This window comes from Macaca mulatta, chromosome 2 (assembly GCF_049350105.2).
Source record: "Macaca mulatta isolate MMU2019108-1 chromosome 2, T2T-MMU8v2.0, whole genome shotgun sequence".
NCBI classification, from domain to species: domain Eukaryota; kingdom Metazoa; phylum Chordata; class Mammalia; order Primates; family Cercopithecidae; genus Macaca; species Macaca mulatta.
In genome coordinates this window covers 121,376,958-121,402,581 of record NC_133407.1, presented here as the reverse complement: position 1 = coordinate 121,402,581, position 25,624 = coordinate 121,376,958, and the positions used below count along the sequence as shown (strand labels likewise).

The window sequence follows — 25,624 nt, the reverse complement described above, 5'->3', positions numbered from 1 at the left end:
TATTTACATGGATGTCTGAAATTTCTCATGACAAAAGATTTAAAAGAATTGTGGAAATGTATAAAGTTTTTAGCATATACTCAAAATGACAGTCAAGGAAATGATGTTACATAAAAAACTATGCATTTCATTTTACACATTTGAGATTAATACCTACTTTGGAGCATGCCTGTAATTGGTTTCCCATAACTTCTAACCGTGATAAGAGTCTATCTTCATCTATTAAAGCCTATTGAAGAAAAATTAAACGTAAGTAAAACCCGAGTAATTATAAAGTCACATGTATATAAAAAAAGGTTGCTACTGACAACAAAAGATATAAAAGCATAAAACTGACCAGCATCCACTGTAAAATGCTAAATTTTCAACAACTTGTTCATTAGTTAGGAAATAACTTTGTCTTTGTTTGCTACATTTTAGTTTATTTAACATGTATGGAATATTAAACTATGTTTAAATGTTTCTTAAATATAAAACAACTGGAATACCTGCCAACTGGTATCTGAAGCCTCTTGGGTGATGGCTAGTAGCCGCTGAAGCGTGGCTAACTTCTGTTCCAACATTTGTTCCCGATGTAAGGCCTCCTAGTATTACAAATCACAAAAGAGATTCCAATAAGCTCATCATGATTCTTTTGAGTGATCAATTTTCAGCACATTCTAAAATATTTTCATATGACATCCCCCTTGATGTATTTTAAAGTATGTGACACTTGATAGTACTTAGTAAAATATACAGCAGTCCCTGCTTATCTCTGGTTTCCCTTTCCAGTTTCAGTTATAGTGCAGTACAAGATACACTGAGAGAGACAGACAGAATGTTGACATTCACATAACTTTTATTCACGTAACAGTATACTGTTGTAATTGTTCTATTATTATTGTTAATTTCTTACTATGCTTAATTTATAAGTTAAACTTTATCATAGCTATGTGTATATATAGGAAAAAACATAGTAGATACAGAGTTTGGCACTATCTGTGATTTCAGGCATCTACTGGGGGTCATGGAACATATTCCCTGCAAATAGGAAATGACTACTTTATGTATATGGGCCACATCATTTTAGTCTCATTTGTTGAGCTGAAAGTACCGCCATTAGAGGTTCTCTAACTGCAACTTCTCCCCTAATAGAAAACAAGTCACCTGTTTTTGTTTTCTTTTTATGCATAATTTGGAAAAGCAAGTTTTTAAAAACATACAATAGAAAAAGCTAATACACAGTGTGTATATAGACATATACCTATACATACACACACACATATACAAGTCATGCACCACAAAACAACATTTCAGTCAACTACAGACTGCATATACACAGTAGTCCCAAAAAATTATAATGAAGCTGAAAAATTTCTGTCGCTTAGTGACATCATAGCCATCCTAACACTGTAACACAAAGGGGCATTACTCATGTGTTTGAGATGTTGGTGTAAACAAACCTACTGTGCTGCCAGTTATATAAAAGTATAGCACATATAATTATATATAGTACATAATACATAATAGTATTCTATGACTGTTATTAGTTTATGCATGTACTATACTTTTTGTTGTTAATTATATATTCCTTCTGCTTACTAAAAAGAAAAAAAGGTTAACTGTAAAATACCTTCAGAGAGGTCCTTTAGGAGGTATCCTGAAGAAGGCACTGTTATCACAGGAGATGACAGCTCCATGCATGTTACTGCCCCTGGAGACCTTTCAGTGGGATAGGATGTGGAGGTGGAAGAGAGTGATACTGATGATCTTGATATTGTGTAGGCCTAGGCTAACGTGTGTGTTTATGTCTTCATTTATAACAAAAACGTTTAAAAAGTAAAAACAAGTTTAAAACATTTTTAATAAAAAGCTTATAATTTAAGAATAGAAACAATTTTTTTTTTTTTTTTTTTTTTTTTGAGACGGAGTCTGACTGTCGCCCAGGCTGGAGTGCAGTGGCACAGTCTCCGCTCACTGCAAGCTCCGCCTCCCGGGTTCACGCCATTCTCCTGCCTCAGCCTCTCAAGTAGCTGGGACTACAGGCACCCGCCACTATGCCCGGCTAATTTTTTATATTTTTAGTAGAGACCGGGTTTCACCTGTGTAGCCAGGATGGTCTGGATCTCCTGACCTCATGATCCACTCGCCTCGGCCTCCCAAAGTGCTGGGATTACAGGCGTGAGCCACCGCGCCCGGCCAAAAACAGTATTTTTGAACAGCTGTACTATGTGTTTGTGTTTTAAGCTAAGTGTGAATACAAGAGTCAAAGAAGTTTTAAAACTTGTAAGTGTATAAAGTAAAAAAAGTTATAGTAAGCTAAGTTTAGCTTATTATAGAAGAAAGAAAAACTTTTTTTTCTTGAGACCAGAGTCTAGCTCTGTCACCCAGGCTGGAGTGCAGTTGCATGATGATGTCACTAAGTGATGGCTCACTGTAATCTCAAATTCCTGAGCTTGTGATCCTCCTGCCTCAGCACCCCCTATAGCTAGGATGCAGACACGCACCACCATGCCCAGTTAATTTTTTTTTCTTTTTCTGAGACGAGTCTCGCTCTGTTGCGCATGCTGGAGTACAATGGCGTGATCTTGGCTCAATGCAACCTCTGCCTCTTGGGTTCAAGCGATTCTCTCACCTCTGCCTCCTGAGTAGCTGGGATGACAGGCAATGCCATCACGCCTGGCTCATTTTTGTATTTTTAGTAGAGATGGCATTTCATCATGTTGGACAGCCTGGTCTCGAACTCCTGACCTCAAGTGATCTGCCCACCTTGGCCTCCCAAAGTGCTGGGATCACAGGCGTGAGTCCCCGCACCCAACCACCAGCTAATATTTTTAAATTTTTTTTTTTTTTTTTAAACAGATGGGGCCTTCTTATGTTGCTGAGGATGGTCTTGAACTCCTGGTCTCAAGTGATCCTCCCACCTCAGCCATCCAAAGTGCTGGGATTTCAAGCATGAGCCACCATGCTTGCCCCAAAAACTTTTAAAATATATATTTAAAGTAGCCTAAGTGTACAATGTTTATAAAGTCTATGGTAGTGTACAATAATGTCATAGGCCTTCACATTCACTTACTACTCACTCACTGACTCACCCAGAGCAGCTTCCAGTCCTGCAAGCTCTATTGATGGTAAGCGCCTTATACAGGTATATCATTTTCTATCTTTTTCTTTTCTTTTCTTTTTTGAGACAGAGCCTTGCTCTGTCATCCAGGCTGGAGTGCAGGGGTGTGATCTCAGCTTACTGCAACTCTGCCTCCCGGGTTCAAGCAATTCTGGTGTCTCAGCCTCCTGACTAGCTGGGACTACAGGCATGTGCCACCACGCCCAGCTAATTTTTGTATTTTTAGTAGAGACAGGGTTTTGCCATGTTGACCAGGCTGGTCTTGAACTCCTAGCCTCAAGTGTTCCTCCTGCCTTGGTCACCCAAAGTGCTCGGATGACACTGCCTCCAGCCTTTTTCTATCTTTTATACTGTATTTTTACTGTACCTTTTCTACGTTTAGATATGCTTCTAAACACGAATACTATTGTGTTACAACTGCCTTCAGTAAGCAGTACAATAACATGCTGTATGGGTTTGCAGCCTAGGATCAATAGGCTGTACTATATAGCTTAGGTGTGTAATAGGCTATGCCATCTAGGTTATATAAGTACAATGTATAATGTTCGCACAATGACAAAATCACCTAATGAAATCATATGCCTGTTGTAAAGCGATCCATGATAGCATATATATGTATACATATGTATATATACAACCACATACACATATATGTGAATATATGTGAAATATATACACCTCAGAGCAAACTCATTCCAACTGAAGCCAAGATAATCTGGTCATCAGCAAAAATACTTTATAATGGCTTAATTGCACAAGTATGATATCTAAAATAGAGCTTTTAATTTTTCCTTTTAAAAATGTTATTTATATAAACATACACATTTTTGTTTTATTTTATTTCTGAGACAGAGTTTCATTCTGCAGCCCAGGTTGGAGTGCAGTGGCATGATATCGGCTCACCACAACCTCCACCTCCTGGGTTCAAGCAATTCTCATGCCTCAGCCTCCTGAGCAGCTGGGACTACAGGTGCACACCACCATGCCCAGCTAATTTTTGTATTTTTTGTGGAGATGAGCTTTCTCCATGTTGGCCAGGCTGGTCCTGAACTCCTGGTCTCAAGTGATCTGCCTGCCTCGGCCTTCCAAAGTGTTGGGATTACAGGCAAGAGCCACCGTGCCCAGCCAATATATACTATTAAAAAGAGAGATTGCTTTATTCGCACAGCCTACTGCATTTTCAGGTGTTCTGATTCTCTCTGACTATATAACACTTAGCAGCAATTAATATACCAAAATAGGTAAGAGTCCACTGAATATTGGTTCAATGTAATAAACGGATTTATAATGAGAGAGTTAAATAACTATTTGGCAGTTCCAAAGATACATATATAAAATATATATAACATAATATCTAAATATATAATATATATTATATAATATCTAAATAATATATTATAAATATATATTATATAAATATATATAATATCTACTACATATAAAATATCTATTATATAAATATATAATAGATATTATATAAATATATATTATACAATAGCTATGACTTATATATCTATTATATATTATATAATATCTATTATATATTATATATAGATATATCTATTATATAATAGATATTATATATGTAATAGATATTATATAATTATATTTATATAATAGATATAATTATATAATAGATGTTATATAAATATATATCATATAAATATATAAATATAACAATAGATATTATATTTATAGATTATATATAAGATATATTTATAGATTATATATTTATATAAGATATATATGTAATAAATATGATATACTTATATCTATATATCTATATATAGATATCTATGTATCTATAAATATATATTATATATCTATTACATATATAATATATATTTATATCTATTACATATATAATAGATATTATATAATTATATAGTATATATATTTTTTGAGATGGAATTTCAATCTTACTGCCCAGGTTGGAGTGCAATGGCACGATCTTGGCTCACCGCAACCTCCGCCTCCCGTGTCCAAGTGATTCTCCTGCCTCAGCCTCCCGAGTAGTTGGGATTACAGGCATGCGCCACCACGCCCAGCTGATTTTGTATTTTTAGTAGAGATGGCGTTTCTCCATTTTGGTCAGGCTGGTCTTGAACTCCTGACCTCAGGTGATCTACCAGCCTTAGCCCCCCAAAGTGCTGGGATTACAGGCGTAGCCACTGTGCCCGGCCCAAAGATATATTTTACAGAGAAAGACATTGGTGTACAAAGTCTAAACTCTAGGTGGCTTGTTAGCAGTTGATAGCTGTTAAGCAGGTCTCCTTCATCCGGAATCAAGGTGAAATGCTCATAGCATTTAGCTGTGTTTTGGCATACCTTCTTCACCTTGTTTTATTCCTGTCATTATCCAGAGCAACACTTATGACCCTAATGCCTCTGAGACACCTCAACAGAGAAGTATGCGCATAGTACTCAAGGTTTAAAGTACAAACATAGTACTCGAGGTTTAAAGCATGAATTTATTGCTCTCCACATCCTTGATAAATAATGAATATGGAAAATTTTGTCTAGAGGTACTACATTTTAATATAACTCTAAAACTATAGGTTAAATAATCTAATAAAAAGCCATACACCTCAGAATCTATATTAAAACACAGCTTCACTTAAAAGAGACTATTTGCCAAGTTTAAGTTCCTAAAACATTCCTAATATCCAGGAAATTACTCAGATGCTGCAAAAAGTTTTGCTGAAAAACAAAACCATCAACCAACCATATCTTTAGAATCTACTTCCACTAGATGGTGTAATTTCATCTTTTTAATTCAATTCCATTTAGAGTTTAACTCCATGAACTATATCCTAACAGAAATCTAGTAAGTCCAGCAATGGTCTTTTAGTTAGTTCTAAGGTATAAAATGCACCTATTCCAGTTTTTATTCAAAATGTTCACAATTTACATTAGAACTTTAGCAGTTCAATAAGAATGTATACAGAAAAGACTGTGGTATAATTTTATCTCAAAGAGCTAGAAAAGGAACAGTAGAGGATTAGGACACTAGGAATATTCACAGAACACGAAGGCTGGAAAGAGTGAGAGAGTGAGGGAGTGAGATTTGCTATCCACGATGACTAGTAACAGTAGTATACAAGCCTGGGAAAATAATTTAACCTATATGAGCTCCACACTTCTCATATGAAAAATGAGGTTTAAATTACATTAATCTCAAAGTTTTCTTCCACCTCTAAAAATAAGCAGCTTAATTAATGTGCCTTCCTATTGAATGGTAAACAACTACTAACATTTATGGCATACATTCTATGTGCCAGGAACTGTTCTAAGTGCTTTACATATATTAATTTTTTTTTATTCTTCACAATTCTGTGAAGTTAAGTGCTGTTACTATATCCATTTCATAGATGAGGAAAATGAGGCATAAAAGAGTTAAACAACTTTCCCAGTAGGTCAGAAATTAAAGCCAACGATTAAATCAAGGGAATTTTGGCTTAGAATACTCTTAAATACTCTATTAAAATCCAAATGTATAATGTTTTTCTATGCATACACTATGCCTGGTAGAAGATAAGATCTGATTAATACATTGATTAATTTTCTGTTCATTTTCATAGATGTGTACATTCTTAACTAAGATGGAACTATTCTCACCGATTGATTCCTATAAAAGAATGTAGGGGGCTGGGTGTGGTGGCTCAGGCCTGTAATCCCAGCACTTTGGGAGGCCAAGGCGGGTGGATCATGAGGTCAGGAGATCGAGACCGTCCTGGCCAACATGGTGAAACTCTGTCTCTATGAAAAATACAAAAAATCAGCCAGGTGTGGTGGCACGCACCTGTAGTCCCAGCTACTCGGGAGGCTGAGGCAGGAGAATCACTTGAACCTGGGAGGCGGAGGTTGCAGTGAGCCAAGATCGCGCCACTGCACTCCAGCCTGGACGACAGAGCAAGACTCCATCTCAGAAAAAAAAAAAAAAAGAATGTAGGGACCCAGGATCACGTGTTTGGTTCTATTATTTGAAACAAAAGACAACTGAAGGCCTACCCACATAAAATGACTCACTCAAGGTCACAAAAGTGGGTTGAGTAGCAGAACTAAGATAAAAACCTCACTCTTGCTGGGTGCAGTGGCTCACACCTGTAATCCCAGCACCTAGGGAGACCAAGGTGGGTGGATCACTTGAGGTCAGGAGTTTAAGACCAGCCTGGCCAACATGGTGAAACCTAAAAATCTACTCTACCCTACTAAAAATACAAAAAATTAGCCAGGTGTGGTGGCACATGCCTTTAATTCCAGCTACTCAGGAGGCTGGGGCAGAAGAATTGCTTAAACCCGGGAGGGGGAGGTTGCAATGAGACGAGATTGAGCCAGTGCACTCCAGTGTGGGTGACAGAGCAAGAGTCCGTTTCAAAAAAAAAAAAAAACAAACAAAAAAATACCTCAATCTCTAATCTCCTGATCCAGGGTTTTCTTTTACCATGCTCCCTCACCAGAATAAGAAATATAATCTAGCCCAAACCCACAAAAAACAGAAAAAACAAACAAACAAAAAAACTCAAAACACTTGTTTGCTTTTTAGAGATTTGTATGGTTCTTTAAATATGGCATTAATTTGAAGAAGTATCTGCTCTACACCAAGAAATTATTCTGTGAATCAAGCAGCACAGCACAGTGGTTACACAAAGCAGAAAATCTGAGGTCTGGCCGTCCAGGTTCAAATCCCAGCTCTACCATATACTTGATGTGTGATATTGTATAAATTATTAAATCTTCCTGCCTCTCAGTTACTCTATCTGTAAAAACAGGGATAAAATATGCACCTTGTAAGATTGTTGTGATAATTAAATAATATAGGTAAAGTGCTAGAATGAAGCTTGGCATATAATAAGTGCTATATAATTACTTGCTATTAATATTATTAAGCAATCAAAATATCTCCCAGTTTAATTTTATTTAAAAGTCATCTATGGGCCAGGCGCCTTGGCTCATGCCTATAATCCCAACACTTCGGGAGGCTGAGGTGGGCAGATTGCCTGAGCTCAGGAGTTTGAGACCACCCTGGGCAACACGGTAAAACCCCATCTCTACTAAAATACAAAAAATTAGCCAGGCATAGTGGTGGATACCTGTAGTCTCAGCCACTCAGGAAGGAGGCAGGAGAATCGCTTGGGCCCAGGAGGCAGAGGTTGTAGTGAGCTGAGATCGTACCATTGCACTCCAGCTTGGGCTACAGAATGTGACTCCATCTCAAAAATGAAATAGAATAAAATAAAACAAAACAAAACAAAACAAAAGCCATCTATGGATAAAGAATTGTTCTGGGGCTTGGCGTGGCAGCTCACACCTATAATCCCAGTGCTTTGGGAGGTTGAAGCAGGACAAAGACTTGAGCCCAGGAGTTTGAGGCTGTAGTGAGTTCTGACCATGCCACTGCACTTCAGCCTGAGAGACAGAGTCAGACCCTGTCTCTCAAAAAATTTAAAAACAAATTAAAAAAAACTGTTTTGGAACCTCCTCATACTTGAAGAAAAAAATTCTCGTACAAAGGCTTTTCTCTAGATTTAATCTTGACTCTTTTATCTTTCTTCATAAGATCTACTTTTAATCTTTTGTTCTTTTTTGAAAAGATAGTATTTCTTTTGTATTTGTATCCAGCCAATATTTTTTTATCCTATATTTGTGAACTGGCAAAATAAAATATAAGTTGTTTAATTCTGAGCTTTTCTTGAGACAGGGTCTTGCTCTGCTGCCTAGGATGGAGTACAGTGGTGCCATCAAAGTTCACTGCAGCCTCAACCCCCTGGTCTCAAGCAATCCTCTCACCTGAGACTTCCAAGTAGCTGGGACGACAGATGCACACCATCACACCTGGTTAATTACAAAACTTTTTTTTGTAGAGACGGGGTCTCACTTTATTGCCCAGGTTGGTCTCAAACTCTTGACCTCAAACAATCCTTCTGCCTAGGCCTCCCAAAGTCCTGGGATTACAGGCATTAACCACCATGTCTGGCCCTAATTCTGCTTTTAAGAACTTTTAAAAGTTTAAAAGAAATTCTGCTTATAAGAATTCTCAAGATTTACTTTTACCTGTAGATACTGAGAAAGCTGGAATAGTTCCTGAGAGTACATACTTGGAGTGTTAGCAGCAACCTAGAAACAAATGACACAATATCAACAGAAAACACTTCATAAAAAACATTAAACCAATTCCTTGAAATATCTACTTACTTAAATATGCAAAATAACTGTTATTAAAATCACAAATTTATAGCACAAAGGCAATATAGCCTTTTAAGTTTTTTCTTTTCTGATGGAAATAAAGCCTTTTCTTAATCCAGAAATAAAACCTCCTAAATCAATAGATCCACATATTTTCCCTTTAAAATTCATCATTAAATAGTTCTTTACTATTTTAACAAGCCTCATTCATTTAGAAGTAGCCATCTTCAAAATGGTATTTTTATGTGGTATAGGGATGGCAGGGACATGAAATACAACACTTTGTCCAGTGGCCTGAGGCAATGTTTCTTTAAATCCATAGGTAAGTTTTAAGAAAAAAGATGGGAAGTAATGGTGTTTAAACACTGTAAGTCATAGTCAAACTATTTAGAACTCAAGAGTATTATAAGGAATATCTTCTATAAGGGTTTTTTCAAGGTTGTGGAATATAGAACCATGGCATTATTTAAAAAGAAAAAAAAGAGGAAGGGTCGGGCGCAGTGGCTCATGCCTATAATCCCAGCACTTTGGAAGGCCGAGGGAGGCGGATCACCTGAGGCCACGAGTTCGAGAGACCAGCCTGGTCAACATGGTGAAACCACGTCTCTACTAAAAATACAAAAAATAGCCGTATCACACTACTACACTTCAGCTTGGATGACAGAGCAAGACTCCATCTCAAATAAATAAATAAATAAATAAGAAGAAGGGCTGGGCACGGTGGCTCACGCCTGTAATCCCAGCACTTTGGGAAGCCGAGGCGGCCAGATCACCTGAGGTTGGGAGTCCAAGACCAGCCTGACCGACATGGAGAAACCCCGTCTCTACTAAAAACGTAAAATTAGCAGGGCGTGGTGGCGCATGCCTGTAATACCAGCTACTCGGGAGGCTGGGGCAGAAGAATCGCTCGAACCTGGAAGGTGGAGGTTGCAGTAAGCTGAGATTGCAACACTGCACTCTAGCCTGGGCAACATGAGTTAAACTGTCACAAAAAAAAAAGGAGTAGGAGGAGGAGGAAAGAAGGAAGAAGAAGGAAGAGGAAAAAGAAGGAAGGAAGGAGGAGGAGGAAGAAAAGGAAGAGGAAGAAGAAAAAGAAGAAGAGGAAGAGGAAGGAGAAGAGGGAGCAGAAGGAGGAGGAAGAAAAAGGAGGAGGAGGTGGGAGGAAAAAGAGGAAGAAGAAGGAAGAAGAAGAGAGAAGGAATAAGTAGGAGGAGGGAGGAAGAAGAAAAAAAAACGAAGAAAGAAGGAAGAAGAAGGATAAAAAAGAAAAGAAGGAACAAGAAAGAAGGAAGAAGGAAGAAAGAAGAATAAGGAAAAAGAAATAAGGAAGAAAGAAGGAGGAAGAAAAGAAAGAAAAAGGAAGAAATATGAGGAGGAGGAGAAGAGGGAGAAAACAACAAGAAGGAAGAAAAGGAGGAGGAAAGAAGAAAGAAAAGAAGAAGAGGAGGAGGAGCAAGAGGAGGAGAAGGAGAAGGAAGAAAGACTACTGGGTTGCTGTAATATTTACCCCTATGTGTTAGCTTATTAATGATGTTATAGCACCAGTCCTTATTAAGCTTGGGAAGTATACTTTAATTAATATGCTGACTAGAAAGCAGAGAGTTGGCATTATTTCTTAAATTTACTTCCAAATTAGCAGTACCATTATTTACTTCTGAATAATTCTCGGTATTGCAGAAGTTGATGATTAACCACTTTTACTTCTAAAAAAGGAATCTAACAGAGAACTTCAGTTTCAAGCAGGCTTTCACTCTTCATTCAAATGGAGGAAAAATGTAAAATATTTTTTCCACTAGTTTAGTTATTGCACTAAGAAAACTAGACTCCCACATTAATGTCAAAAGATGTATTTTGGGGGGCTAATTAGCAATGATACCTATAATTGAATAAACCATTATTTCTGAACAAAAGAAAAATGCTTTCTAGCAAGCAATTACTGCAAAGTTTCTGATCAGATCAGGTAAAAAGTAACCCTTAAAGACAACAAAAGAACAATTTTTGTAAGCCTGTATTTCTGTATTACCTCCCTGTATTGGTAAATGTTGAGTGAACTATTTAGGTAGAAACTTTAACATATTTCTAGACAGAATTGTATCTCAGAATAAAAAGTAACAGCAAATACTCCTCATCCCTGGCTAGACACAAAACAGGTACTCCTCGTTTACACAGTGAATAATTTAACTGAGATAACAAAGTCTTTTTCTGAAGAAACATCCATCTTAGATTCTCCAGCTATTGAAGATCAGAAGATTATAATAACTATATAGCTATATGCATTCTACATATTTTGTTACAAAAGAGAAATACATTTCTAGGTAAAGCATATTAAAAACAAACATTTTCAAAGCAACACAGCTGAGTCAGTTTGGAAAAAATAATCATTAGCAACTTACTTTGTCAACAGGACTTGGTAATGGTGCATGGATGACACTGAAAAGTAAAATTTAGAAGTTTTATCTAATATCCGGACAATAGAGGAAATAGAGTATGAGAGCACCAGAATATCTTATACCACAAAGTTTATACATTTGCCTTCATGTAATTTAAAAAAAAGTGAACTATTTTTCAATTCTTTATAAATGTATAAAATTCTTAGAAAACAAAAACATGTAAACCTACCTTGTACATATCAATATATTTCTAAAAACAAATTCCAAATCCAAAATGTATTAAATGCTCTTTGAGGGATATGAATTACTTGATTATAAGAATTTCTATACAGAAAAGGAGTACTCTATCCTTTTTCGGCTAGGTGTGGTGGCTCGTGCCTGTAATCCCAGCACTTTGGGAGGCTGAGGCAGGAGGATCACCTGAGGTCAGGAGTTCAAGACCAGCCTGGCCAACATGATGAAACCCTGTCTCTACTAAAAATATAAAAAAATTAGCTGGGTGTGGTGGCACACACCTTTAGTCCCAGCTCCTCGGGAGACTGAAGCATAAGAATCGCTTGAACCCAGGAGGTGGAGGTTGCAGTGAGCCAAGATTGTGCCACTGCGCTCCAGCCTGGGTGACCAAGTGAGACTCCGTTTCAAAAAACAAAAAAACAATATTCTCCCATTTTCAATTTTGAAATATGTAAATTATGCTCTTTTAAAATTAAACATTCCTATACAGAAAGTCTTAAAAAGCAAAGTTCTGGAAAGCAAGGTTATAATTTGGAAACTTGTTCCAGTGAAGAACAACTTTAATCAAAACACTACTATTCCTCTTCTCTACCCAGCCACCTCAGAAACTGACTGAAAACTTAGATGTATGTATGAAACTGAACTCAGTGTAACACTTTAAAACAAAACATTAAATAGATGGCACTAATTGATACTAGTTGCCTTGTTGGCCTGATAACTACTGCTGACAAAAAGGTAGTATAGCAGCTCAGAAACTATACTGGGTCCAAAATCTAGCTCTACCCACCAGCTGAAAGGCAAATTGCCTAATCAATATAGGTCTCAGCTTCCTCATGCATAAAATGAGATAATGAAGTCAGGTGCAGTGGCTCACACCTGTAATCCCAGCACTTTGGGAGGCCAAGGTGGGCGGATCACGACGTTAGGAGTTCGAGACCAGCCTGGCCAACACAGTGAAACGTCATCTCTACTAAAAATACAAAAATCAGCCAGGTGTGGTGGCACGTGCCTGTAGTCCCAGCTACTTGGGAGGCTGAGGTGGGAGAATCGCTTTAACCCTGGAGGCGGAGGTTGCAGTGAGCTGAGACTGCGCCACTGCACTCTAGCCTGGACACAGAGCAAGACTCCATCTCAAAAAAAAAAAAAAAAAAAAAAAGGGAGCTAATCATATAACAAATTCCATGGAGTTATTGGGGGTATTAAATATATTAATATGAATAAAGAGCTTAAAACAGTACTTTGGAAATAGGACTTTATCGCTACTATTACTCTCATGAGAATATAGCAGCTAAGGAAGCTAGAGTCCCTATTTTATTTACAAGGCCCTGTAAGATACTGCTAGGTGTGCTGGCGGTGAGTACAGGGGACTCAAAGCAAGGCTACCATGCATGACCTCTACCAGCTGCTAATCACTCCACATCCTAGAGGCCATTCTTGTAATGGCTAGCTTGGAGGTTGACTGGGTAAAGTTCTTAGACTGAACTGACAAATCATATGTAAGCTGCTGAAAAACTGATCAGATGTCAGTTAAAAATAGGAATAATTTTGATCCCACCTTAATAACTGCAAACACTGTAAGAACCGGTCTAATTCAACTAGTCACAAAAACACTAAAATGCTGAATAAAATGGAATATTAAGGACCAGCACCCACCTCCCTGCTGAGCACCCATGATACAGACTTCATTGAGCCTACATAAACTTTACTGTCCTTCTTTGATTATACATCTGTGTTCTCAGGAACTATGACCTATTCACCTGTATATCCCCAAAGCCCATCACCAGGCCCTAACAAAGTTGGTGCCTAGTAAAGATTTTTTAAAAATTATGTACAACTTTACTCCAGAAAATTGAAATAGGCATTTTAAACAATATTTTTCTTGAATATAAAAAATATTGATTATGGAAAATTTATGAAGTAAATCATGAGGAAATAAATAAAAATTACTGAATGCCAACACTCAGAGAGAACCACTGTGGGTATATATCTTTTTCTCTGCATATATGCATATATAGTGAAATGAACTTAAGAATGTCTAAATGCCAGATCATTTGAGGTTAGGAGTTTGAGACCAGCCTGGCCAACATGGTGAAACCTATTTCTACTAAAAATACAAAAACTAGCCAGGCGTGGTGGTGGGCGCCTGTAATCCCAGCTACTTGGGAGGCTGAGGCAGGAGAATCACTTGAACCTGGGAGGCGGAGGTTGCAGTGAGCCGAGATCACACCACTGCACTCCAGTCTGGGCAACTGAGCAAGACTCCATCTCCCCCCCAAAAAAAAAAGTCTAAATAGAAACAAATGGTACAGTAGGGATTTTTTTTTAATTCCCCTTTCTTAGTGACCCAAGTATAAAATCTTCTGTTCTTATAACAATCTCATTAATAAACAAAGGGCTAAAAATCCGGCAACACATTCCATAAGTGATATACATTTGTATTTTACAAAAACTATCCTGTATATAAGTATATTCTGAAGTATGAATAAAGTTCATGTGCATATACAAACCTTAACAACGAAATGTGGAAAATGAAAATAGTTACTTAGTGTTAGAGTGGTGGGATTATACGCAATTTCTGTTTCTTTTGTTAAAAATTTAAAAAATTTTTTAATTTTGGAGACAGAGTCTCACTCTGTCACCCAGCCTGGAGTGAAGTGGTCTGATTTCGGCTCACTGCACTCTGCCTCCTGGGTTCAAGCTGTTCTCGTATCTCAGCCTCCTGAGTAGCTGGGACTACAGGCGCTCACCACCGTGCCTGGCTAATTTTTTGTATTTTTAGTAGAGACGTGGTTTCACCCTGTTGCCCAGGCTGGTCTCAAACTCCTGAGCTCAGGCAATCTGTCCGCCTCAGAGTTCCAAAGTCCTGGGATTACAGGCACGAGCCACCTGCCCCAGGCCTCTCTGTTTCTAATCATTAGAAAATGATTGGCCCAGGCACAGTGGCTCATGCTTGTAATCCTACTAGCACTTTGGGAGGCTGAGGGGAGTAGATCACCTGAGGCCGGGAGTTTGAGGCCAGCCTGGCCAACATAGAGAAACCCCGTCTCTACTGAAAATACAAAAATTAGCCGGACATGGTGGTGTGCACCTGTAATCCCAGCTACTCGGGAGGCTGAGGTAGGAGAATCACTTAAACCTGGGAGGTGGAGGATGCAATGAGCCGAAATCATCCCACTGCACTCCAGCCTGGTTGACAAAAGCAAGATTCTGTCGGGAGGGGAGGGGAGGGGAGAGGAGATTATTGGCCAGGCCTCTCTGTTTCTTATCATTAGAAAATTATCGACCAGGTTTCTCTGTTTCTTATCATTTAAAAATTGTTGGCCAGGTGTGGTGGCTCAGGCCTGTAATCCTAGCACTCTGGGAGCAGAGGTGGGTGGACTGCCTGTGCTTGGAGTTCAAGAGCAACCTGGGCAACATGGTAAAACCCTGTCTCTACTAAAAGGAGAATTGCTTGTTCAAAATTCATCTTCTCCAGAAAGTTAGATTATGTACAACTAAATTGGCAGCAAAAATTTAAGTGATACTAATATTTAACCATATAAGAAAAGCCAAACAATGAGAAGGAAATGGGCAAAGATGAAAATAATTACAGAAACACAAAGGACAGAGACACAATACATTGCAAGTGACTTTGAAAAAATTCACAAGTTTTACTAGATGGAATCTGAAAACACACATGATTCCTTATGTAACAGTTCAAAGTTTTCAAACTGCATGAAAGAAAAATCTCATTATCAAATACAAACATCAAGGTCTTTAAGAAGCAATATATCATTAGTTGATTAATAGTTACTCATTTCTAAAACCTTAATTCTTGACTCTTAAAAGCTAAATTATATTAAACTTCCTAAAGTTTATTTTAATTTTAATAATTAAGCTGTAATTGCAAATAGAAAACAGATTGTTTTAAATTTAGAGTATTACTTCATATGCCAAGGACTAAAAAAAGGAAAAAGAAAAATGAATTAAAATGTTTTAAAACCTATGCCATTTTGCTTCAGATATCTTGAAAAGTAAACAAACAAAAGTAAGTAGCTTCTAACAAGCGTAAAATAAATGATTCTACTGAAAGCACAGACCAATACAGTAATGGGTGGGCCTCGCTCTGCTTAATCTTTCCTTCTCACTTTCCTATTCAATGCTTTACTTCTCCTTCAATTTATTGCTTTCTCTTAACCTCCTACCCTCAGATCACTGTCTCTGTTTTTGAAAGACAGGAAAATATTATGTTGGGTATAAAAACAAGCTTCTAGCACATTCAAGGCTTTCCCCACAAATAAAAAATGTTAAGTTTAAAGATTGCTTAACTCCCTTCAACACTTCATCATAATAATCTCTGAAAAGCCCAAGATCAAAATGTACTTACGTATGCTGCTTTTAAAAGCTAGATTTTATGGGTAATTTTCCCCTTTCAAATGTCTGCCTCTAAACGACCTTTACACTCCTTCATACAGAAAGTAAACAGGACATTGGAAAAATCTTCAAAAACCTCCCACCAAAATAAGCTACCAACTATATTGATATCCTCAAGGTCTTATAAGATTGTGACACTGGCATTAATACCAGAAGTGATCACAGTTTAAGAAGTCCTATATTAAGTGAAAATAAAAAGGAATGAAGCTATCACTTACCAATAACTTATATATTTGAAACATTGTGAAAAACAACTAATTATCCATCAAAATATAAATTAAATTTGGAAACAAAATAATCTTTGCTTCTAATACATTATTATTTACTAGAATTGCAACTAAAGCAAAAAAGCAATTTAAACTTAAGTGTATTATATTCCAAAAAGTACTAATCAATTTTCTAACATTATGTAAATAGTCCTAAAGCACGTATTAGCAGTATACTGTCATCTAGAATATTAGTACTAAATTCTTTACAGTACTAAACTTCACAAAAACTTCACAGTACTAAATTATACTCACTCTGAGCGGAGCCGGGCTTCCATACCATCTGGTAGAAAAAGTTTTATTGTGGAAACAATACACCCATGGGTAACTGGTTGAAACAAACAAATAATATAGATGAAATAATTGTTTAAAAATATAAAACTTCACACCTCTCATATCTAAACACAGTTTATTCTTAAAAGTAACAATTTCTCAAAAAGAAAATAAAGCTAGTGGTTTAACGACAGTATTATTACCCTGGAGAAACTCATCTTGTCCATAATGAATCACAATTGCAAGGCAGAAATAAGGACAGAATTATTTTGAAAAGTGTCTTCATCTCCAATTCTATAATAACAGTCAATAAAAGGTCAGTTGAATATATGGAAATAAAATTGTGAGGAGGAAATACACTTTTCCCCATCTGTCAGTATCAAACATAAGTCTGACTATTCCCAAATTTAAAATATAGCTCTTATTCCAAATCTTCCTTTCCCCAACCTATTACATACATAACCACACCTCACAAAACTCTAAAGTTCTGCATAATACAGTTGAGAATATGCCAGTCAATCTCCCATTTTATGGGTGAGAAAACCAAGACCTCAGACAAGTGAAACTGCCTCCACAATTCTCTGCTATTAAGTATCAGAATTGTTTGCTAGTGTCTCGTGTTTCTATTTCAATATTTAAAATTTTTGTTTTGTTTTCTTGATAGTTGTTTCTTCCTTTACCCCCAAAATGACATCAATATAGTCCCTTTGTAGACAGCTTCTTACTGCTGCATCTTACTTCCTCTTTTTCCTACTGAAGATTTTAAGAGACAAAACTACCACAAGTAGCACTTGCACAGTTTCCCTATATGTGGGTTTAATTTTAAAAAATTGTTTTCTGGTTTGAAAGTTGATGGTTTTTTATTTCTCTTTTCTCTATTCTTCAAATACTGTATTGCATTTTCCAGAGTTCAAATAATTATTTCACTAAGCTCTGATTAAAAACTAATGCAGGCTGATGAAAATACACTACATCATGATTAGGGGAGTGGTGGTTATGAGACCATATACATTTGTCAAAACTCACTGAACTGTACATCTAAAATTGTGTTATATGTAAATTATATCTCAACAAAACTGAATTTTAAGAATAGAGCTAATGTTGGCCGGGCATGGTAGCTCACACCTGTAATCCCGGTACTCTGGGAGGCCAATGTGGGTGGATCACCTGAGGTCAGGACTTTGAGACCAGCCTGGCCAACATGGTGAAACCTCTCTACTAAAAATACAAAAATTAGGCCGGGCTCGGTGGCTCATGCCTGTAATCCCAGCACTTTGGGAGGCCGAGGCAGGCGGATCACCTGAGGTCAGGAGTTTGAGACCAGATTGGCCAACATGGCAAAACCCCTCTACTAAAAATATAAAACTTAGGCCGGGCGCAGTGGCTTACACCTGTAATCCCAGCATTTTGGTAGGCTGAGGTGGGCAGATCACCTGAGGTCAGGAGTTCAAGACCAGCCTGGTCAACATGGCAAAACCTCTCTACTAAAAATACAAAAATTAGGCCAGGCATGGTGGCTTATGCCTGTAATCCTAGCACCTGGGGAGGCTGAGATGGGCAGCTCACCTGAGGTCAGGAGTTCAAGACCAGCCTGCTCAACATGATGAAACCCCATCTCTTCAAAAATACAAAAATTAGCCAGGCATGATGGTGGGTGCCTGTAATCCCAGCTACTCAGGAGGCTAAGGAAGGAGAATTGCTTGAGCCTGGGAGGCAGAGGTTGCAGTGAGCCAAGATCGCGCCACTGCACTCCAGCCTGGGCAACGGAGCGAAACTCCATCCCAGAAAAAAAAAAAAAAAAATAGCCAGTGTGGTGGCAGGTGCCTGCAATCCCAGTGACTCGGGAGGCTGAGGCCAGCAGAACTGCTTGAGCCTGGGAGGCAGAAGTTGCAGGGAGCCGAGATCATGCCACCGCACTCTAGCCTGGGTGACAGAGTGAGACTCTGTCTCAAAAAAAAAAAAAAAAAAAATAGAGCTAATGCATTTGGGGGTATTAAATGATCAGGCACACTAATCATCAAGATGATATTATAAACATGAAGTAATATGACTGTCATCTGGAAATGCACATTAAAATTAAGAAATTTAACACCATGTATTCAATATTGATTTTCATTACTGATTATATAAAAGTGCTAACACAGATCAAGAACCATCTATTGGCAGGTCACAGTGGCTCACACCCATAATCCCAGCGCTGTGGGAGGCTGAGGTGGGAGGATCACTTGAGTTCAGCTTGGGAAACATAGCGAGACCCAGTCTCTACAAAAAATTTAAAAATTAGCAGGGTGGGGGTGGTGCACACCTGTACCCAGCTACTTAGGAGGCTACGGTCGGGGGATTGCTTGAGCCCAGGAGTTAGAGGCTGCAGTGACCCATGATCACACCACTGCACTCCAGCTGGGTAAGACTCTGTCTCAAAAACAAAAACAAACAAACAACAATAAAAAACAGAACCATCTACTGGCAGTCTTCTAAACTCTGCCCAGCACAATAACCATGGCCATGAACCACTGGGCTCCTTCATTCCTGTCTGACCTCATCCTCTATCCTGCTACCACGGATATCCTATACAAAGCCAAGCTACCTGCAATCTCCAAGCACTTTACCTTTCACAGCCCCATGCCTTTTACACAGGCTGTCCCTTCTGTAAGCAATGTTTTTATCCTCTCGCCTGCATGACCATGTGCTACTTAGTCTCCAGGCTCAGATTTTCTAATTCCTTCACCAAAAGCTCAGTATCTGAGTAAGATGTCCCCAGAGCCTCCTACATCTATTTCTTAAAACATTAAGCACATTACATTGTGAATATTTATCATTTACAGAAACTGCTGTCTCACCAATTAGATTCAACTCTTTGAGGGCATCAAGGATTATCTGCTTCTCAATTTAAAAACCTATGTACTTAGCAGAGTCATCTGGTACAGAAATCATTTTACTGAAGATGTTGAGGAACATGCCTGCTTAGTATTTCATAGCTCCCACTACTCCTGTGCAAAGATGTTTCTTACTTTTAAGACATTAGGGTTCATTTCTATTTGTAGGAACCACCTAGCTTTCTCCTTTCCCAGGCAAAAGACAGAAGAGACAGATTTTTTTTTTTTTTTTTGAGACAGAGTCTCTCTCTGTCGCCCGGGCTGGAGCACAATGGCACAATCTCGGCTCACTGCGAGCTCCGCCTCCTGGGCTCAAGCCATTCTCATGCCTCAGCCTCCCGAGTAGCTGGAACTACAGGCGCCCACCACCACGCCTGCCTAATTTTTTTTTTTTTTTGTATTTTTAGTAGAGACGGGGTTTCATCGTGGTCTCGATCTCCTGACCTCGTGATCTGCCCGCCTCGGCCTCCCAAACTGCTGGGATTACAAGCGTCAGCCACCGTGCCCGGCCAAAGAGACAGATTTCTCTCATGATAAATGAATTTCTAGAGGATGGCTCCTCGAGAGATTCACTATAAATAGCCTACAATAAATACAGGAGCATGATACAACATGAAGATCCAGCAATACCTACACTTTAATTTGGTAATAAAGTTGTTTTTTAAAAAAGAAAAATAGATGGAACAAGTTATAGAATAAAACTATAAATAAAACAGGTTGCCAGAGGTGACAACCTGTGATATACATTAGTAATTCTGTTGTTCAGACACATTACCCTGAAGTTCAGCGAATGAGCTGATGCACAAATCTATGAGATGAACCAAGGGCTAATACTGACTGGGCAGTACAGAGTTGCTGTACAGTTGTAGGCAGTTTAAAACACAAAAACAAAAACAACCCATGTCTGACTAAGTTGACGATCTAGTCCAGTCAACCATGCCTTTGGTGTGATTTTTATGACAACTAGATATACACAGGCATAGACATGTTATCCTTTTGATTTGCAACAGGCAAGTAATTAAAGCAACCTGATGAAAATGTTTTGTTCTGATACTTGTATTAATCAACTATACATAGCAGCATTTCCCAAAATGCTAGCAAGCGTTACAAAAAAGGATCTGAGGGTCTGATGACTTTGGGAAATGCTTGGTTTAAAAGAGATTTAGGGGCTGGGTACGGTGGCTCACGCCTGTAATCCTAGCACTTTGGGAGGCCGAGGTGGCCAGATCACAAGGTCAGGAGATAGAGATCATCCTGGCTAACACGGTGAAACCCTGTCTCTACTAAAAATACAAAAAAATTAGCTGGGCATGGTGGTGGGCACCTGTAGTCCCGGTTACTTCGGAGGCTGAGGCAGGAGAATGGCATGAACCCAGGAGGCAGAGCTTGCGGTAAGCTGCACTCCAGCCTGGCAACAGAGCGAGACTCCATCTCAAAAAAAAAAAAAAAAAAAAAAAAGATGGATGAAGATTCACAGGACATTTTAAAATTTATTCAACCAATATGTTCCAGGTTGTGTGTGGAGATTCTACAGTGAAGACAGACACACTTTCTACTCTTGCACAGCTTACAATTTAGTGAGGGTGGTAAACATATAAAAGGGATGAGTACAGGGGCATGGAGTGGGCACCTTGTCCAGCCCTGAGGATCAAGAAAGGTTTCTAGGCATAGGAAAAAGCATGTGCAAGGGCTTGAAGGCCAGGTCTATTAGGAGGAGTAAAAGTAATTCAGTGCAGTTGAAGCACAATGCCAAAGGAAGATACACCATTGACTTTGCTCTTAATAGGCCCTTTGTTCACAGGGGCTTAACTAAGAAAAAGATATTGGTGATGAAGACCTGAAGTAAAAAGCTGACTGAAGTTACATGTGTTCATAGAACTAAATGGCCCCAAGCTTTGCAACAGAGGGTTACTGTAATAATGTGTGACCCAGAAAACTCATTCTTTGAGCAGCTTGTGGGTCCAGGAAAAGAGGAGTGGCCAGTGGTTAGGTTGCTAAACCTCGGCTTTCTCACTTTCTTCCTTTCTTTTAAAAAATCTATTAGAATGTCAGCTCTTTGTTTACAATAATATTTTATCAGTATAGAGCAGCTTATGTGTACATGCCTGACCACCGAGTTTTCTCCTTGAAGCCATACACAAGGAATGCCAAACATCAAAATCAGATTGTTGGTGGGGTCCAGTGGCTCGAGCCTTTAATCCCACCACTTTGGGAGATTAAGGCAGGAGGATCACTTGAAGCCAGGAGTTCAAGGCCAGCCTGGGTAACACAGCAAGGCCCCACCTCTATAAATTAAAAAAATTTTAAAAAGATTGTTTTGGATTGCTAAGAATAGAAGTGACACTAATAGGAACCGGTATGTTCAGTGGCATTAGGTTCATGTTACCTTTATAACAAAATCCTGATATACACAATCTTACATATTATATATACTCTTTCTGAAATTTTTTAACATATATACAAATTAGTTTATATAAATACATAAATGTCCTACATACTGGGTGATTTTTTAATTGTAGTTCTAGTAACCTCTCCCTTTTAATTTGGCTCCCTCTTCTCCTCTATTCCTTCCTCCCTCCCACCCACACTCCTGGACGACTCACATTAAAGATCTAGAGATATATATGTCTAACATATATGTATTTATAGGGATTGGTGAGACTATTTTAAATAATGAAATTATAAAAACAATTGATTCTTTCTTTACTCAACATTATACTTATAGAAATCCCTGCAATTCACATAATTTTAATTCATTATTTTTAATACCTGTACAATGGGGAGGTTTAAAATTATGCTTCCATTGTTTTTAGTATGATACCCACTGATGCCAAAAACATCCTTTCATAAGTCCTAACAAACCATCACTCACATATATACAAATGTACTTTATTATAAGTGTATTCAAAAGCACTATATAGTATTGTTTTGCAGGCATTCATGCTTTCTGTAAATGGTTACACTATACAAATCCTTCAACAGTTTGCTTGAGATAAAGTTTGAGATTTATCTTTGTTTATATATGCAAATTTAGTCCATATATTTTCACAGCTATATAGTATTTTGCTATTTTTTATTCTATTTTACTTAACATTTTTATTTTACTTAGTTTTCTCTTCATCCTATTTATTTAGAGTTTTTATTAGGAGTAACTCCTAAATTTGATCAAATGCCTTTTCAATATCTCCGGTTATTCAGTGACACAACTACTGGTTATACAGTTACATGGTCTTTCTACTTTAGTTTGTGGATTATGTTGATAGATTGCCTGATACTGACTCATCTTGGCATTTCTGGAATAAACCCTACTTTGTTGTTTATCCTAGTTTTATTTCTGGATTTAATTTACTAATATCTTTTGTTTGTTTTTAGAGACAAGGCTGGAGTGCAATGGCATGATCAGGGCTCACTGTAGCCTCAACTTCCTGGGCTCAAGTGAAGCGATCCTCCCACCTCAGCCTCTGGAGTAGCTGAGACAAGTGCATGCTACCATGCCTACAGCTAATTAAAAAAAAATTGGGGGGCGGGGAAGTGGGTAGAAACAGTGTCTCCCTCTATTGCCCAGGCTGGTTTGAACTCCTGGGCTCAAGGGCTCCTCCTACCTCAGCCTCCCAAAGTGTTGGGATTACAGGTGGGAGCCACTGTATCTGGCCTAACAGCATTTCAGCTTTTTTTTTTTTTTTTTTTTGAGACAGGGGCTGGCTCTGTTGCTCAGGCTGGAGTGCGGTGGTACGGTCATGGCTCACTGCAACCTCTGCCTCCCAGGCTCAAGCCATCCTCCCACTTCAGTCTCCCAAGTAGCTGGGACTACAGGCGTGCGCCACCATGCCCAGTTGATTCATGCCCAGATGATTCTTTGCATTACCTCATCCTTTTTATCAATCAACACCTAATAACTCTCTTTAGGAAATGCAAGCCAAGAAGACAGACATTCCTTGGCGATAAAGACAATGTAGTCAAATTCTCTTCTTCTCTATGGGTTACTCACAGCTGGGGTTCCATTTAATTCTTTGCTTTTTGGTAGAGACGGGATTTCACCATGTTGCCCAGGCTGGTATCAACCTACTTGGCTCAAGCAATCCACCTGCCTCAGACTCCCAAAGTGCTAGGATTACAGGCATGAGCCACTATGCCAAGCCCTGGCCTAGTATCTTAATTGAAATTTTTCATCTATTGTTATAAATAAAATTAATTATAGTTTTCTTTTTTGTATCTATATCTTTATCAGATTTTCACATTAATGACACGCTAGGTTCTTTAAAGGATTCTGAAAGCTTTCCATCTTAATGTTTGGAATTACTTAAATAACACAGGGTTTATCTATTTTTAAAAATAAGATCAAATTCAGCTGTAAATCCCTCTGTTTCTCGTGTCTTTTCAATGGTGAATCTTTAATAACTTTTAAGTCTCTTTCAAAAACAATCAGTTATTCAAATTTTTCCACTTCTTGAGATAATTATGCTAGGAAAACATCAATTTACTCTAATTTTTTCTTTTCTCTTTGCCATAGGTAGCTATACAAGATTCTCTTATTATTCTTGTAGTATATCCTGTATTTGTGTTTTATTTCTCCTTTCTCATTTCTCATCTTGTATATTTTTGCTAGTATTTTTAACTTAATGCATTATGGTTTATTAATTACCTTGTTCACTGTTTTCTTTTTATTAATAAAAGAACCAGCATTTGGGTTTGTTTATCCCTTGCAGAATTTTTTGTCACTGTTTCATTAATTTCTGCTTTTATTTCTTTTTCAATTTCTTTTACTTACTCGTTTTCTGATTTTTTTCTGATTAGTGTCAGATTTCTTAATTGTCTTTCTTCTTTAACATGAAAGGAATTTAAGATTATTAATATTATCTGACTAAAAGACTTACTGTATTTTGGCATAAAAGTCTCCTCTCTTTACAATATAGTGTGAATTTTCCCTTTTGATTTCTTCTTTGATCCAGGGGTTATCTAGTAGTGTTGCATAATTTCAGGAGAATTCTCCAAGTGATACAAAAGATTATCACAGCACTGTTTAGCAAAGTACAAAAATCAGTACTTTTTTTCTGGTATACCCTTAAACAGGTAGTACTCAACTGGTAACACAGCTGTATCCTAAGAGCCCGTGCTTAACATAAGTCAACTTTTTGAAGTCAGTAAGTACCAAAAGAAACAACATTTTAAATGATGCAAGTTTTTTTTTAAACTAATCTCCTTAAAGTTGGCATAAAAGACAGGTAAAATTTCACAGAAGTCTGTAAAAATCTAATGTTACTGGCCAGGTGTGATGGCTCATGCCTCTAATACCAGCACTTTGGGAGGCCGAGGCGGGCAGATCATGAGGTCAAGAGATTGAGACCATCCTGGCCAACATGGTGAAACCCCGTCTCTACTAGAAATACAACAATTAGCTGGGTGTGGTGGTGCGTGCCTGTAGTCCCAGCTACTCGGGAGGCTGAGGCAGGAGAATGGCATGAACCCAGGAGACAGAGCTTACAGTGAGCCGAAATCATGCCACTGCACTCCAGCCTGGGCAACAAAGCGAGACTCCATCTCAAAAAAAAAAATCTAATGTTACTAAAATAAGATTATACTAAGAGGAAATTTGAATCTCAGGGTCATCTTCTTAGCTTTCTTTTCTTTCTTTTTTTTTTTTTTTTTTTGGCCGGATCTCAGCTCACTGCAAGCTCCGCCTCCCAGGTTCACGCCATTCTCCTGCCTCAGCCTCCCGAGTAGCTGGGAGTAGCTGGGACTACAGGCGCCCGCCACCTCACCCGGCTAGTTTTTTGTATTTTTTTAGTAGAGACGGGGTTTCACCGTGTTAGCCAGGATGGTCTCGATCTCCTGACCTCGTGATCCACCCATCTCGGCCTCCCAAAGTGCTGGGATTACAGGCTT

At 38.2% G+C, this 25,624-nt stretch overlaps 1 protein-coding gene across 51 annotated transcripts in view; it reads right to left on the bottom strand.

Moving 5' to 3' along the window:
• Positions 1-25,624, bottom strand: part of SLMAP (sarcolemma associated protein) — a 179,009-nt gene that overhangs the window by 72,825 nt on the left and 80,560 nt on the right. For all 51 annotated transcript variants that reach the window (XM_077990429.1, XM_077990427.1, XM_077990449.1 and 48 more), the window contains 5 exon segments: positions 16,848-16,920; positions 11,683-11,719; positions 9,158-9,220; positions 489-584; positions 158-229 (listed from right to left, as the gene is read on the bottom strand). In XM_077990429.1, the coding sequence (XP_077846555.1) occupies positions 158-229; positions 489-584; positions 9,158-9,220; positions 11,683-11,719; positions 16,848-16,920 (341 nt within the window).